The 16,456-nt window shown below is 42.5% G+C and overlaps 1 protein-coding gene across 1 annotated transcript; it reads right to left on the bottom strand.

Moving 5' to 3' along the window:
* Positions 1-6,534: 6,534 nt before the first annotated feature.
* LOC116515569 (40S ribosomal protein S19-like) lies at positions 6,535-15,751 on the bottom strand. The gene is given in 7 exon segments (XM_032227688.1): positions 6,535-6,597; positions 9,646-9,700; positions 10,552-10,735; positions 13,639-13,680; positions 13,683-13,738; positions 15,679-15,718; positions 15,721-15,751. Coding segments are annotated over 7 exon segments (471 nt in total).
* Positions 15,752-16,456: the final 705 nt, after the last annotated feature.

Raw genomic sequence — 16,456 nt, 5'->3', positions numbered from 1 at the left:
TTTGCCCGAGCTCCATTGGCAAGAAGATCTGCTCATTTGAAATCTCTCCTGCATCCTTCCCACCTTGGTATTTAAGCCAGACTAATCCCTAGGAAACCGTAATGATGCTCAAAACATCATCGGAGCCATTTACTCAATCATGCCCTGTGTTGATGATGGCTACAACTATGGAATGAATCATGATCCTGCCTTGTTGACAAAGATTTATCCCTGTTCCCTCGTTTCTTCTTTCCAGCTCTAATTATTTAAATCAGGGGTGGGCAATTAATTTTCCCAAGGGGCCACATCAAAAACTGGCACAGTTGTAGAGGGTGAAACCTGGAGGGCTGCAAAGGTTCATGGCATTCATCCAGGCACATATAGTATGTGAATTGGGGGGGGGGAAAAGAGAGCAGTCACTTGCAAATTAAAAGCAATGCAGATGTATTGCATGTGTGGTGTACACTTACAGGTAGTCCTCGGCTTACGACCAAAATTCAGCCCAACATTTCTCTTGCTAAGTGAGACATTTGCTAAGTCCACCCTCCTCCTCCTCCATTTTACCATCTTCCTTGCCACAGTTGTAAAGTGAATCACAGCAGTTGTTACGTTAATAACGTGGTCGTGAAATGAATCTGGGCTTCCCCCTTGACTTTGCTTGCCAGACCGTCGCAAAAAGGGGATCACGCAACCACGGAAACACCGCAACCGTCATAAATAGGAGTCAGTTGCCAAATATCTGAATTTTGATCATCTGACCCTGGGGGATACTATAGTCAGGGCCAGATTTTCCTATAGGCTAACTAGACTTCACCCTAGGGCCTCAAGATCAAGAGGGGCCTACATTCAAATTGTTAGCAAAATTAAAATTACACTATTCTAAAAACAGTGAACACTAAAACACTGAACCGAAAATAAGGAGAAATTCTACGCATATGACTAATAAACAAACATAAAATGTATTGGTTAAGATCGTTCCAGCGACATGGCAGTTGGGGAGCCCGCCCATGTTCCCGACACTGGCGGTCGGGCGAGACCGCGCGGCCGCTCCCAGTAGCCGCCCCGTCGACGCGGAGCCCACCAGCGGCCAGGCAGGTGAGGGCGAGGGGGCCAAGCCGGGCAGCTGAGTGCAGCCTGGGAGGCAGCTGGCCTCGCTGCCTTTGCCGCAGAGCAGAGCCACCCTCCGTCGGGAGGCCAGCTACCTATATTGATATATATTGATATATATCACAGTAATGATGTATTTTATTGTCTCTCATGTAATTTACAAACTTAAAATGGGAGGTGAAAGGGCCTCATAAGTGGAATAGCCTAGGGCCTCTTTTCATCTAAATCGGTCCTGACTATAGTGGTCGTAAGTGTGAAAAACAGTTTATAAGTCACTGCTGTTGTAACTTAGGTCACTAATGAACTGTCGTACGTTGAGGACTACCTGTATTAACATTTGATTTCTAGTTTCTGACGGATCTCACGTGATGTGGACAGGAAGAGCCAAAGGGCCAGAAGGCCCATAAAATGCCCAGGTGTGATTTAAATGGGGGGCAAAGGGACGGCCACCTTGTCAGCGCAGGGCCCACCCCAGAGTTATAGGGTATCACAAAAGGCAGCACCCCGAAGCCCCTGCAGAACTGTTTTGCCTCCCCACATAAATCTCACCCACAACAGTCGTGTGTGTCGTCCCCCCCCCCCTTCCTCTCACAAGCCGTGCAGTGGTAAACAACAGCTGCTGCATCCCTTTCCAGATTCCCCGCAACTGTATTCGCAAGGCATGGCTTGGGAAGGCGCCATTTTTAAAAGCATTTGCAATGCTCCTCCATGCTGAAGGCTGTAAATCTCCCCATTTCCATGCCTCTTTATGGCTTGCAAAGGAGCACCAGTTGGGGAGGGGGAAGGCCTATCGGGCCCCCCCGCCGTTAGGTATATTGAATTAACCATTCTTAGCAGCTCTAATTATTTCCAGAAGGGCTTCTCTCTCCAAAGGCGGCTGAGGAGAGGCTGCAGCATATTAAAAAAAGAAAAAGAAAAAGGACCCGTTCCACACGATTTCCCCTCACTCCCGTGCACAAACGCCTTCACACTGGCTTGCCGAGAGATCCCGCTCAGTGTTTAACAAGCAGGTCTTGTCCAGGCTTCTGAGAGCCAATTTTTCATGGAGCCCAAAGTGCTTTTCACGTAGAACTCTTTAAGCCAGGAGGTGCCTAAGCCCTGGCTTAGGCCGGAGCTCTCCTCATTAGCTATGTCAAGATTGGGAGCGTATCTTCAGCGGTCTTTGACGGAAACAAATGACAAAACACCTCCTAATAACAAGGAGCTAATTTCCTTCCTTCTCTTCCCGACGCTTTGCTAAAATCGGTTTCGCTGCAAAGCCGCAGGCTCTTATACACGCAAATTTCCTGCCGTTTCGGGCTTCCTTCTGCCCCGCTTGTCAGCTGCAGTTCGCCCGAAAAAGTTTTAGTGGCGTCCTTGAAGACAAACAAGGGAATCCTTTTTAGCCAAAAAGTAGGAGCCGAACCGAATCAGGAAAGTTGCAGAACCCAACAGTGGGAATTTTTCCCCACTCTTTAATCGTGGCTCTGCTCTAGCGGCATGGTGGCCTAGTGTTGAAGATGCTCCCCCTCCCACTCAGAAGGTTGAGAGTTCAATCCTAGGTGGCAGCAGACGTTTCTCTTCTAGGGCAAAAAGAAAATACATTTGCTGTGGACTCTGTGTAGGTGTCAGGAAGGGCAATCGGTCAGTAAAGGCTCAGCTCCATCTAACTGCCCTGAATTTTCCCTAAATTCAGATGTTTCTCTCCTAGGGCATCAAGAAAAAACATTTGCTGTGGACGCCGTACAGGTGTCAGGAGGGGCCATTAATACTCTGCGTGTCCAGGAATTCATCCGCAGGAATTTGTAGAATTTGGGAATCTCCTCCCCCACACTTCAGTGTCTGTCAGGATCCAGCCCATTTCTGAACCTGATTTTCTTTTTCCCTGACTTCTCTCACCACCCAAAACCGGACCGAGAGTTATTCCACCGAGGGACAATGTGGAAGTCTGAGGCTCTTTGCTTTTGTTTCCCCCAAAATTGTTTTGGCTTTCAAAGGATAAGAGATGTTAAAGAGCAAGGTCGTCAATACAAAAACGTCTCTGCAGCCTATATTCCCATATCTGGAACTCAGATTCTCTATTTAAAAAAATCCCATTAATGTGGAATTATGCTCAGCTATTTTCTAATTCCATACATGTAATTCCTAGATGTGCCATGTTGGTAAATAACCTTACCCCAACCTTATTAAAATGTTTTTGCCTTGCAAGCACCTAATTGCTGTAGTTCACAATCCTATTCTAATCGACAAAGGTTCGAAAGCCAAGACCAGATGTCACAAGGAAAGCCTATTGTAGTCTCATAGGACCTCCAGGGGTTATTCCTAAATTGTACTTTGTAAATGTTAAATGGGGAGTTAACCTACTAGCTGTGTGTAATTACTTAGTAGATACAGTTTCTCCTCCAATGTTTTCCCCCCAAATCCGAGGAATGTTTACCCTGTGACCTAAAATGACTGGAAACAGTGGCATTCATTACTAAACAGTTATAATTATGGTGGCTCATGAGCTCTGCCATTAACTGAGATCCTCATGCCATGCCTCACGTGTTCTCCTAAACATGCCAGCAGTCCCTCTTCAATATTTTATACACAAGTGTATCCCAATCATCTGGAAGATGCTTAACTCATCCTTCTCATCCAATGTTTCAATACCTTAGCAACTTTGAAGGAATGTGAAAGTATCTTCACCCCTAGAAATTCAATTATCTTCAAGTTGCTAAGGTTGTAAAACATTGCTCGGATCAATTGAGGTTTTTTTTTTTTAAAAAAAATGTAATTCAAAATGGTGAGGGGCAAGGGGGGGAAACCCACGCAACTACGAACCACAGCTGACCCTCCTTAGCTTTTTCAAAATCAGCAATGCTAAGAGATACAGGTTACCCACCTGCTACTATTATGGTTGAAGTTATGACCACCAACTTGTAGAGTCAAGTAAGCACGGATGCACACACTTTGTTCTCTGTAGGAAGTCAGAAGAATGCCAAGTCGGTAAGAAATATCCTCTCCTTTCCCATCGAGTTCAAGGAAAGGAATATCTAATAGGCCAAGTCTACCAAACATTGGCTAGGGGCATGGTAGCTCAGCGGCTAAGACGCTTAGCTTGTCGATCAGAAAGGTCGGCAGTTCGGCGGTTCGAATCCCTAGTGCCGCATAACAGAGTGAGCTCCCGTTACTTGTCCCAGCTTCCGCCAACCTAGCCGTTCGAAAGTATGTTAAAAAAAATGCAAGTAGAAAAATAGGAACCACCTTTGGTGGGGAAGTGTTCCATGTGCAGGAGCCAAGGTGGTGCAGTGGTTAAATGCAGCACTGCAGGCTACTTCAGCTGACTGCAGTTCTGCAGTTCGGCTGTTCAAATCTCACCTGCTCAGGGTTGACTCAGCCTTCCATCCTTCCGAGGTGGGTAAATGAGGACCGGATTGTTGTTGGGGGCAATATGCTGACTCTGTAAACCGCTTAGAGAGGGCTGAAAGCCCTATGAAGCGCTATATAAGTCTAACTGCTATTGCTATGTGCAAATCCAGCTTCCCTCATTGACTTTGCTTGTCAGAAGTCAGCCGGGAAAGTTACAAATGGTGGCCGCGTAACCTCAGGACCCTTCAATCGTCATAAGTACATGCCAGTTGCCAAGCACCTACATTTTGTTCATTGGCCATGGGGATGCTGCAAATGGTTGTGTGAAAACCGGTCGCGAGTCACTTTTTACAGCGCCATTGTGGCTTTGAAAAGTCCCTAAGGAAATGGTTAGGTCGAGATGATGTATACAAAACCAGCGATAAAATCCGCTTGCCTTTTTCGATTTACAAGACGTTGTGGTTTTGATCACCGAAAGACTCGAGTCCCCTGTAGTTTTCCTTACAAATTGTTGTGTTAACTTCAAGCGGTCACTAAAACGGTTGTTGAGCAAGCTTTTGTGTATATGACCCAATTTCTCTGTTATGTCCTCATCTCGACTGCAGGGCATCTTGAGATCTCTGTTTTTTTCTCCCCCAGGAGTGGCACAAATTCTTAATTGAGTTTGTAAAATGTTGAGCTCCCGAGAGAGATTCTGAAAGAATGTATTAGCATCAAGCTACGGGGAACACTGGGGAGGGGAGGGGGGGGTTCAGCCCCATCCTTAAAGCCACAGTTAAGGCTGAAAAGAGGCAGTTTTGATTCCAGAATCAGATCGCTTAAATCATTCATAAACTGGGGGGGTAGAAAACCCCTGGGGTTAGCCCCCCCCCCCCCCACTCATGCAGTCTCCAAGGGAGGGCAATTCATTTCTTTTGAAAGAGCCAGTGTCAGAACTGCTCTGTAAAGATAGGATATGAAAACAGATACCGAAAGCTGAGATTTTCCTTTGGAAGGCCCACTGAGGAAAAATGAAATTGATTTTTTTTTTTTTTAAATTCCAAGTCTCTTATCCACTGTGTTCTCCAAGCCAGTGGCAAGTTGATGTTAAGAATATACGTATGTGCTGCATTTAGAGAGGGGCTGAAATTAAGAGGACAAGGGGAAGCGGATGGCGTTTAGCGCCATTCTGCCCCCATTTTGAAGGGGGAAAAATAAAGCTGACAAACCAAAGACAGGTAAAAGCAAAGACAGAAATGATAAAATTGGCAGGCAGAGGACTTAAAAGTAGCTGTCACACTGGGTGATGTAAAAAACTGTTGGCAAAAGTGTGTTTTTTTACCCCCGGAAGCAAAAAGACTACGCAAACAAAATGAGAACTGCACGGTGGAGGAGAGATGCCATTTGATAACGATTTAATAAAGATGCTTAGGTATCCGTTTCCCAAACAGAACGAAGTACAGAACCATCCGAAACAGTGTTTTTCAACCTTGACAATATTAAGATGTGTGGATTCCAACTACCCAGAATTCCCCCATTCCCATTCAGGGGGAATTCTGGGTGTTGCAAGTCCATGCATCTTAACAGTCGAGTTTGAGAAACTGCTCAGAAATAACAAGTTTTCGACTAACAAGTCTTCTGATTCCTGATTGATGTTTAGATCTGCAAGATGGAAGAAAATATTGACCTGTCTTGTTTTGAGTGCAGAAAGACTAGCTTATTTCCCAGGCCTTTCTGAAAGTAGCCCTTAAAAAACAGAAATCTTTTAAGCCAGAGAGTTTCAATTAGATTTTGCCCTCTCCAGTTAAGACCGCCTGGCAAACCATTTATCTGTTAATCTACCAATTAAAGATTGCGGCACAGAAGTGTACTCAGCTCACAGGTTACCAAGGAGGCAATTATTTTAAAAAGAGCACTAAAACGCTCACATAAAAAAAGCTACAATTGTTTGTGTAAATACAGAGGATTCATAGCTAACAACATCTAGTCTGAATTCGAAGTTTCTTTTCCTTGTGGTGCCAAACAAATATGTGAATAGAGGAAGGCCGTTTATAATTACACCTTAATTATATAAAAAATGATAGGGCTAGTAAGGGATGATAGTCTTTCGCAAAAAAACAAAAAAAACAACACGCAGCTTCAGTAAATAAAGAACTTTATTGAACTGAACTCCATTTTAATGTTCTTGTTCGCAGCTGCCACCTAGGAAAGGAGGAGAAAAAAGCTATTCTAAATGTATTTACATATTCAAATGATTTATGGACAAATATAAAAACACGTGCACAACTCCCCAGTATTCAAAGGCCCATTTCCACCGCTAAGAACACCACCTTAATTCAAATACCATCCACCTATATAGGATGAATGCTTTAATTCCAATCTGGTTTTCTGTCTCCTTCCTTTTGATTAAGAGTTCGACAAAAAGGTCACAAACACTGCATTTCAGGCAATTTACTGCTGGGAAAATATAAAACATGTGCTGTCACAGGCTAACACCACCTTAACTCATAGTCATCACCCACCAAGCACCCAACACAATTTATCAAGAGAGGGGGGGAAAAGAGTCTAACTATGCACACTGGTTACATATTTGACTGAACTGACACCTATTTCAAAGCAAGAATTTGAATCGTGCTCCTGACTGAACCAACTAAATCCCGGCTTTGTGTTGGAAGGGGGTCCTTGGTGCTCTCTGAGCTTAGTTGTTTCCTTGCAGGCGTTTCATTACCCAAACTAGGTAACATCATCAGTGCTAGTAGAGTGGGGTTTGGTCTCTGTTTATATAGAACCTGCTGCTGTGGCCTAGAGGTGGAGCTCTCCCTACATAGAGGCAGATGTAGGGACTCCTGCTTGGGCAGGGGGTTGGGCTAGATGACCTGCAAGGTCCCTTCCAACTCTGTTAATCTGTTAAATTCTAGTGGCTGCCCTGCCAGTGTTGATGGGTTTGGCCTTAAGGTCCTTTGGTTGAGCTGTTTACCATTGATTTGCTTGGCAATTCCACGATTGGAGTATTATTTACTTGATGTTGGTCTCATGTCAACCTTGGAGTCACTTGTGAAATTTTATGCTACTTCTTACTAGAGAGAAGGCAAGCTTTCTTATGACGCATCAGCATCTTTTCTTTCCTGAAAATGCATATTTACCATGCCCACTAAAGGAACGCACAATAGATTTTATTTTAATGGGCTGCTATAGGTATTTTCAGGAGTGATCAAGAAAGGGCCAAGATGTTTGACTGGATTCACATTTCATCTCAACGGTTAGCAGTGAGAAAAACCTGTTAAGCGCGAGAGATGCACGATCTCGATTCTGGTTTTGTTGGACAGGCTCCGTGCAATCGTAAAGGGAATAATTTGTTAAGAAATAACTCGCCAACAGTACGTTGTACAGTACACAAAGCTGGTTAACGGGCAATCACCTCAGCACTTTGTTGAACGGCGATGGGGCTGTTAAAGACAGTTTTATGGGGTGTGTGTAAATGATCAAGCACAAGTTTTAAGAGCAAAACAGTGATGCAATATGCAGCTCTTCCTAATGAGATTTCATAGAGTGGGGTCTTCAGGGGTTCATTTAGGCCCCAGCAAAAAGGCTGCTCAGAAATACTCCTGCAAGTTGCTGATTCCAACTCTCATTTATTATCTATTTTGCTTTTGCTTGCAAGCTTTAAAAGCAAGGCTGTCCAATTCTTTAGGAAGTAAAGATCTTTCCTTGGGGGAGGGGGGGGAGGCAATCTGCTGCCTTTCAAGGGTTATTGATTTTTTTACTTCCTGTGAGTTCCAGTCATCCTATCTGATGGAATATATATCTTTGGTGTATATAGAATGTATATACCCCAAACCTGATGAATAGTCAAGTAGCTGAAGTCCCTGCTTTAATCAAGGTGAATGAGAAATGTAACAAGGTTAATTTCGAGAATTCTTCCTCTTCTCCTGCCTCATCTAAATCAAAAGTACAGGGATCTGTTTCACCCCATCCTGCAATATACAAAAGAGTGTAGCGTTGCGGTAAGGGAAGAGGAAGAAACAGGTCAAGGGTTAAAAGCAAATTTTTGTCATGATGCAAAATCTGAAACTTTTATGTATCTGTATTAGGTGCATGTATGTAATGATCAAGTTTACATTAGACCATCACAATAACAGAGTAAGAACAGAGTTGGGAGGGACCTTGGAGGTCTTCTAGTCCAACCCTCTGCTCAAGCAGGAAACCTTGTATCATTTCAGACAAGTGGTTGTCCAATCACTTCTTAAAAACCTCCAGTTTGCAGCATTCACAACCTCTGGAGGCAAGGTGTTCCACTGATTAATTATTCTCACTGTCAGGAAATTTCTCCTCAGTTCTAAGTTGCTTCTCTCTTTAATTAGTTTTCCATCTTCTTCTTGTCCTGCCCTCAGGTGCTTTGGAGAATAGATTGACCCTCTCTTCTTTGTGACAGCCTGATAGACATTGGAACACTATCATGTCCACCACTTAGTCCTTCTTTCATTAAACCAGACCCACTGCCTGTTATTTAAAGGACTGAAGGCCTGATGTCTCTTGCAACATATGAATGAGTTGCTTTAAGACAACAGATTTATGTATGGGTGATTACAATGAAACATGGCCATCCTCTACTAACAGTGCAGTGTAACAATGTACAGGTGGGCACATGTATCAGGAGCCTTCATGCAATTCTAGTTGTGTTGTTTTTGCGCTTTTCCCTTTGCTGTTTTTTCTTGTTGTGTCCATTTTCCCCCCATACTTTTTAAAAACAATCTCCCAACACCTGTGCCTAAATGCAGGATTTCCTAAGTTAAAATTTACCCATGAACGCAACTGATTAACCTAACAGTACTTCTAAGTGAAAAACTCATTTAAAAAGATTAACAGGAGGCATGCTTTATTAATGAACTGCCCCTTAAATTGGAGAGTATTCACCATGACAATTCACATTATTTACATAATGAAGTCATTTGTAGAATATACGATACAATGCATAATTGTCGTTAATGAGAATGCGCCATCAAGTCCATTCTCTGCAAAGAATAGATATCGTTTATACAGACTGTCATGAATGATTAGGCTATTTGTGATTTTAAGGAGGGAGAAAAGAAAAATGGCTTGTTTAAATTTCTCGGATGGCCATTTGAAATGCCACAAGAAAGCCGTTGCCACTTCTAAATCTGCATTAAGGGGCAAGAAGGTTCTAGCAGTAATGGTCTGATGCAGTAACCAACCCTTGTCAAATTTCTCCTATGCAATTCTAGATTTTACCTGTCCAGCAATCCTGTCCAGGTCCCTCTGTCCCTGAGGAGTAAGCTTGCGACCCCTGAAAGAAACCAGTGAGAAAGATCAGCCTCTTCTAAAATTAAACTACTAACACTCACTGATCATTCCTCATTTCAGTTACAAGCAATGTAGCAGTGCAAAGTTCACAATTCAAAAGAGAAGATGTGATTCAACACATGTGGTCTTGCATCCCACATCGCTAAGAAGATCTTGAAGCCGATGTATTATCGCATGAAGTTTTTTTTTTTTTTGCAAAACATGCTATTTGTCTTCACATCGCCATTTCCATGCAACCCTAAATTAAAATCATTCTTCAAGGAGTACTTTTTTTCACATCACCTGTATGAATTTCTGGAAGTTTCCCAAGTCTTTAACACTACTTGGGGAAAATGTGGGACATGTAGATGTCGCTTAATTGTAACCTTCAGCAATGCTAGCCATTGAAGAACATAGGAAGCTACAATTCAACAATACAGAAGTACCATAGAATCCCACAGCAATCTTTCCCCTCTTCATTAAGATGGAGCCTATTGAATAAAAACTATTGTCCAAAGATACCCACACAGGCAATGCAATAGTATCAGTATCCAAGACAGTCTACTACACAGGAAAACATACTCATGTCATAGGGCTGGACTTGGCCATAATATTCTAATATTGTTTGGACAATCTTTGGAAGTTCTCATGTAGGCCACAGAGACAAAAGACTTCTATAACCGTCTATTCCAAGTCACATTGTCTCTGAACACAGAGCTTCCAGTATGGTCTTGTAAACAGATTTCCCACAGATGGTATCCAATGCGTTGTCCACAATTGTGCTTTTGTGAGCCTGCTACAACACCTGTGTATTTCCTTAGGCTTCCACGTTCTCTGCATCTGGTAGGAACTCACCCATCCTGGTCCTTCTCCACCATTTTGAGCCCTTCCAAAGCCTGGAGCACCCTCCTGGCAACACTTTTGGAACCCCGACTGAAGTGACTGGGCATCACACCGTTGCGCTGGCGCCCCCCATAGATCTTGGTCATGGATCCGACTCCAGCACCACCCCGAAGATAAAGATGGCGGGCTGTGGATGCTGCAAACAAAAGAAACCATCATTTTATGACACTTCTTCTAACTGGTCACTTCAACCGCAACCTTCCGGCATGAGAGAGACGGAACCGTTTCCAAACTTTTCATAGGACTCGGAAGTATCTTACCTCTTCCTTAAAGCAGGGGTCTCCAACCTTGGCAACTTTAAGAATTGTGGACCTCAACTCCCAGAGTTCTGGCAGTTGAAGTCCACAAGTCTTAAAAGTTGCCACAGTTGGAGATCCCTGCCATGAAAGAATCAAGCTTGGCTGTTTGTGAGTATGGTGGTTCTCAAGTGGTTTGCCAGTGTTTTTTTTTTTTAGGGTTCCTCCCCAACCCCCAACCCCAAAATGACCCTGAGCAATCTATTAACGTGAGCCACGCCGTGCCAAAACAACCTCTTCAAAACAGCCAGGCCCATCTTCTCATACTGCTAAAGACAAGAACTTTCAATTGACGCCAAGATGTTGCATGCCCATGTAAATTACTCTCCTTCAATGAAAGGCCCCAATGAAAGTAATTAAAATGAACAAGCCCAGCGCCTTCAACTGCTTTCAGCCCAATGCCGCCTCCAACTGAAGAAGTGTCAGCACGACATCGCTCGGAGACAAACAAGCAAACTGCATTAAAACCCTCCACTTTCACCTGGAATGGAGTTCTGCAGAAACAGAGTAGCTGTTATTTCGTCGGGCAGCTTTTCTGCGCCTGCCTTCTCCTTTGAGGCTACTCCACAGGCCCAGACAAAAGGAGAAACCCTGAGGCTATATTCCTGCTAGTCAGAAACCTGCTTCCCTCCCTTACATTTCACTAGTTGACAAGAGCAAGTTAACCAGGCTGAACAGCCACCCTGACAGCAACCACGGAAGGGGGGAAAGCAGGGTTCGGACTGCAGGGCATCTACAAAAGTCTTCCCGCAGCAGAGGCCCATTTGAAGAAGCCAAGAATGCTGGTTAGCTGTCATTTACTGTGAATGCAAACAGATGCGAGAAGGGCCTTTTAGTTCCCTGTGAAATAATAGATCAAGCTCTGCACGAAGAGCATCTCCAGGGCTCTCCAACCATCTGAAGTCACGAATAAAGCCATCTTGCGCAGGCAGGGCGAGATGGAGGCAACCCAAGATGGAACAGATTGTTGGTAGACAGCCAAGTGGTTGCGTGCATCCGCTGTTTTATAGGCAGGCAAATCAAATGCAAAAGGGTTTGAGGCCTGTTTGGAAAAAATGGTTTCCATACTGGCCGGGAGCGCTGCCCACCCGACATGGACGGTGATTGTCCAAAGCATCAAGCGGCGATTTGTAATAGATTAGAGGGCTGACAGAAAAACAAGCCACAAAAGATATTTTAGAATTAACTGAGGCTTTTAATGAGACGTCATATTGAAGAGCTGGGCAACAAAGCATCTGTGCTTCTGATTGGTCCCCAAGATATAAATGCTTTATAATTATGGGCAGAGAAGTCAATTATCTTCTTGATTGATAACATTAGCAAAGTCTCCAATTGCTAGCAAACCATAGAGTTTATAGTAAAGCTGCAGCCATTACTTCATGTGTATCTTGTGCTGGTGGTGGTTATTTCCTGGGGAAATGAGAAAGGTTTCTGTTCTTTTCATTGTATGTCTCCCAGGACACCACAGACCAGGGTCTAAACAGGACAGTTGTGACATAGAACAGGGGTCTTTAACCTTGGCAACTTTAAGACTTGTGGACTTCAATTTCCAGAACTGAAGCCCACAAGTCTTAAATTTGCCACGGTTGGAGACCCAGATATAGAGGACTGTCTATTGTGCCAAAAGTCACACCCTTCTTTCAAAGTAAAGAGCTTTTTAAAACCCTGCAGTGTCACCAGAAGGCAGAGGCAAAAATGACACTTCCAAGGATATCAGGGGCTGGGTTAGAAAAGTAGGAATTGCAGCATTCTGTCCAGCAAATTTTCTTCAAAACCCATCATCTATAGACTTAACTCTAGCAACAGTATGTAAATCATTGTTGTTGCTTAACACAAATAAAAACTAACACCATAAAGCCAGTTTGGTATAATGATTAAGGCACCAGGCTAGAATGCAGGAGATCTCGATTCTAATCCTGTCTTAGGCACAAAACCTGCTGAGTGACCTTGGCCAGTCACACTGTCTCTCAGGCTTAGAGAGAATGGCAAACGACGTCTGAAAATTTTGCCAGAGAATTGCAGGAATTCATCCAGGCAGTTACTGGGAATCAAGATTGGAACACACAAAAATGAGCATCACCCTTCAAATAGCCTCAGCAACTCTCTCCTGGCAATAATGCGAGTAGCACTGGTTCATTTTAATAGGACAATTGATGTATTAAATTGTAGTAAGCCATGATTTTGACCACAATCATGGTTTATTTTGATTCTATTTATAGCCACCCACAAACACAGGGCATTTCACATATACAAAACAAGACAGACAGTATTATTTATCAAATTTGGAAAACAACCATCTCCCTCACAGAGTTTTGTACTCTCTACCACAGGTCCATGCAAAATGCTAAAGAACCAAACCTTCTTTAAAATCTGCAATGCCTAATATGCATACCACCTTAGTCAAAACCAAACGAATTACAGTATGGCCTGTTATTGCATGATAATCAACTAAGCCATGAATGTTTAATACGTTTGCCTATTTTCATTTCTTCTTCTTCTGTCCTTCCGCTCCCACTGAAACTTCTTAGGAGGATGAACTTATTTTCATCCATAGATACTAATGCAGAGTGGGCAACTTTATAACCTGTGGACTTCAACTCCCAGAATTGCCCAACAAGAAGCACGTTGTAATATCTACCTAGAGGTAATTTGAATAAAACATATTCATTTTGGCCCTCTTACCAAAAGAACGCATTATAGAAAAATTACAATTAGCATAGCACTGAAATATTTCATTCCTTACCAGCTCTGGTATAAAACCAGTTTTCATCATATGGAGCCAATCTTTGTGCTTGGCTAGTTTGACTGTGTCCACCCATTCAGGTACCTTTAGTTTACCTGACCTGCAAAACAATTCAAGTTATGAGGACTGTGAATTTCTTCCTCGTTGTTTCCAAAAAGGTGGTTCAAAGCAAATGGGATACCAACACAACAGTGTAACTCTTTCAAGCAGCCAACTCTTTCCTGGGAAGTGACTGCAGAGAACTGCCTTAAAGGACTGCAGAGAGATACCAATCACCCCAAAGACCATTAGATCCCACAGACTAGGCCTCCTCCAAATTCCATCTACCGACCAGTGTCAATTGGCGACTACCCGGAGGAGGGCCTTCTCTGTGGTTGCTCCGGCCCTTAGGAACGAGCTCCCGTGGAGATCCGGACCCTCACCTCCCTTCAGGATTTCCGTAAGGCCGTTAAAACCTGGCTGTTCCGACAGGCCTGGGGCTGACGAGTTCCCTTCCCGCTCGAATTGTGTGACTGTTGATGGTTTTAATTTTCTCTGTATTTGTTCGTTGTTTCTTTCCCTTGTTTGTATTACTCCCTCCCCTGGGTTTGTTAGTCGCCCTGAGTCCCTCCGGGAATAGGGCGGCATATAAATGAAATAAACCTATAAACCTATAAACCTAAGTGTCGTAAAATTTAGGCAACTAAATTGATCCAAATATTCATGAAATAATTCAAAGGGAAAATAGCTGAAGCACAGATCCACTAAAGCTACAAAGTAGTATTTGGAAGAAAATAGTCCTGTGTAAGATGGGATTTTTTGAGAATTTGATATTACTCAACTTGTGTGGCACCTGCCCACCCTCACCAATCAAACCCCAGTTATAAACAATGCTTGTGGTCTGAAATACCAATGACAGCACATACTAGGAACACCCATTTTTTTAAAAAAAAAATAGAAGATGCTTTGGTTTAAATGCCTGTTTAATTATAAATCTACTGCTATTTAAACACTCAAATAATTGATTTACAAACATATATGCAATTTGTACCCCATGTAATTATCCAGAAAGTACTTAAGGCAGTTATCGGTATATTAGAGCAGAGCAAAACAGTTTGCGCATGAACTATTCTACACATGAAATATGAAATATTCCACACATAGAACAGCTAAATGAAACCATGTGTGTTTGGTCCAGAAACATAAATGAAACGACTCAATTTCAGCTTCTAGTCTGAAACATGAACTGTTTCTGGGGAAAGGTGCTGATGGGAGAGAAAGGGCAAGAAAATGCCAGGAACATCAGCAAAGGCAATTAAGGAGAAGCAAGGAAGAGAGGAACCAGGAAGATTGGAGGAAGGGGAGGAGATAAATAGACTATACTGTGCTGAGTGAGAACTGACAGTAGCCGCTGAGCAGAGGGAAAGAACTGAATAAATTTTTGACCGATAAGATATGTCATTTTAGGATAGTAGCAATGTGGTTGAGAAGCAGGAAAGGGAAGGATATGTCATGTTGGGAGTTATGAGGAAGAATTTCCATATTGGACACATTCCTACACAATCCCTTAACAATGTTTTTGTTTAGCAAATCAAATTTATAAAAACTAATTTATTTGGTAATAACAGATGCAAACCCCACAGCATCTTAATGGGACACAAATTCGCATTTGCACACCAACTCCATTCTGGCATGATAGTTGCATGGAAGTATACTTTTAACCACTAATAAAGCTGATTCCAGTGAGAAGAAATATACTTCAAACTATTATCGTATTATTAAGCAACCAAAATAATATGGTCCTTTTAAGTCCCTATTCATTTTCTGCCTGGAGTTACAGGAATCATAGTTTTAAACACCCACCTTTATTTCCTGAAATATTCCTTGCAAAGAAAATTTAGTTTTATTTAAGTCTATTTTCCGTCAAAACCATTAAAATATGCTAATCAAGAATGCTTTATAGATTCGTATAGACTCAGAAAAGAGTGCTACCTTTTGGGAAAATACAACTCACTACATCAAAAGTCCAATTTGTATGTGCTAATTAATTTTTCACACAACTTACTTTTGAGAAAGGCTGCAAGGGCCCGTACAAACTCTGCTGGTTGACGTCTTTTACAGTTACTCCAGGCATCTGCAGATGGGGGAAAATACACAATCTCACCAATTTAGAAAATTAATCAGTTTCATACTTCTGGGAGTTGAACCACCACTGCCACGGAGAGGCCAGGAAAGCACTCCTCTCTTCACAATATTTATTCATTTGTTATTACCTGTTTATATATATCATTACAATTCCAAGGACCCCCGGCAGCACGCCCAATAAACAATATAATATACAGATAATAACTATTGGAGGAGTCAAGCAAAGATAGACAGCTCCATCGCCAGCAGATTCCATGGCAGAGGAAATCCATATTGTCCCATCTAAGGTCCAGAAAAGGAATATGTTTGCTTTTCCCAGAAACACCACTCTGAGGCAACGTCTTCAGAGAAAAAGGGACGAATATTTTGGACAGGGACCAAGGATTGCAATATTTGTTTGTAGTCCTGAATCTTACAATTCTTATTATTGGAATGAATAAGTAGAACAATTATTATATGACTTCTATTACACTGTGAGCTTACAGGCAAGGGTCACTGTAAGTTTTAATATCTGTAATAATGGAGAATATTTGAATATTAATATCAGTATTTAGTATCCGTAAAATTTCTATAGAACAGGATCTTCTTCTTTAATCTATAGATCATATTGTCACCACTATCAAAAATCTAATCCTGTTCTTTCCCAAAGAAAAGCCAAGTATCGCACCATAAAAATATAATTCTAAATAAATAA

The sequence above is a fragment of the Thamnophis elegans genome, chromosome 12 (genome assembly GCF_009769535.1).
Source record: "Thamnophis elegans isolate rThaEle1 chromosome 12, rThaEle1.pri, whole genome shotgun sequence".
Lineage (NCBI taxonomy): Eukaryota > Metazoa > Chordata > Lepidosauria > Squamata > Colubridae > Thamnophis > Thamnophis elegans.
The sequence above is the reverse complement of the archived record's forward strand: the minus strand, read 5'-3'. Positions and strand labels throughout refer to the sequence as shown.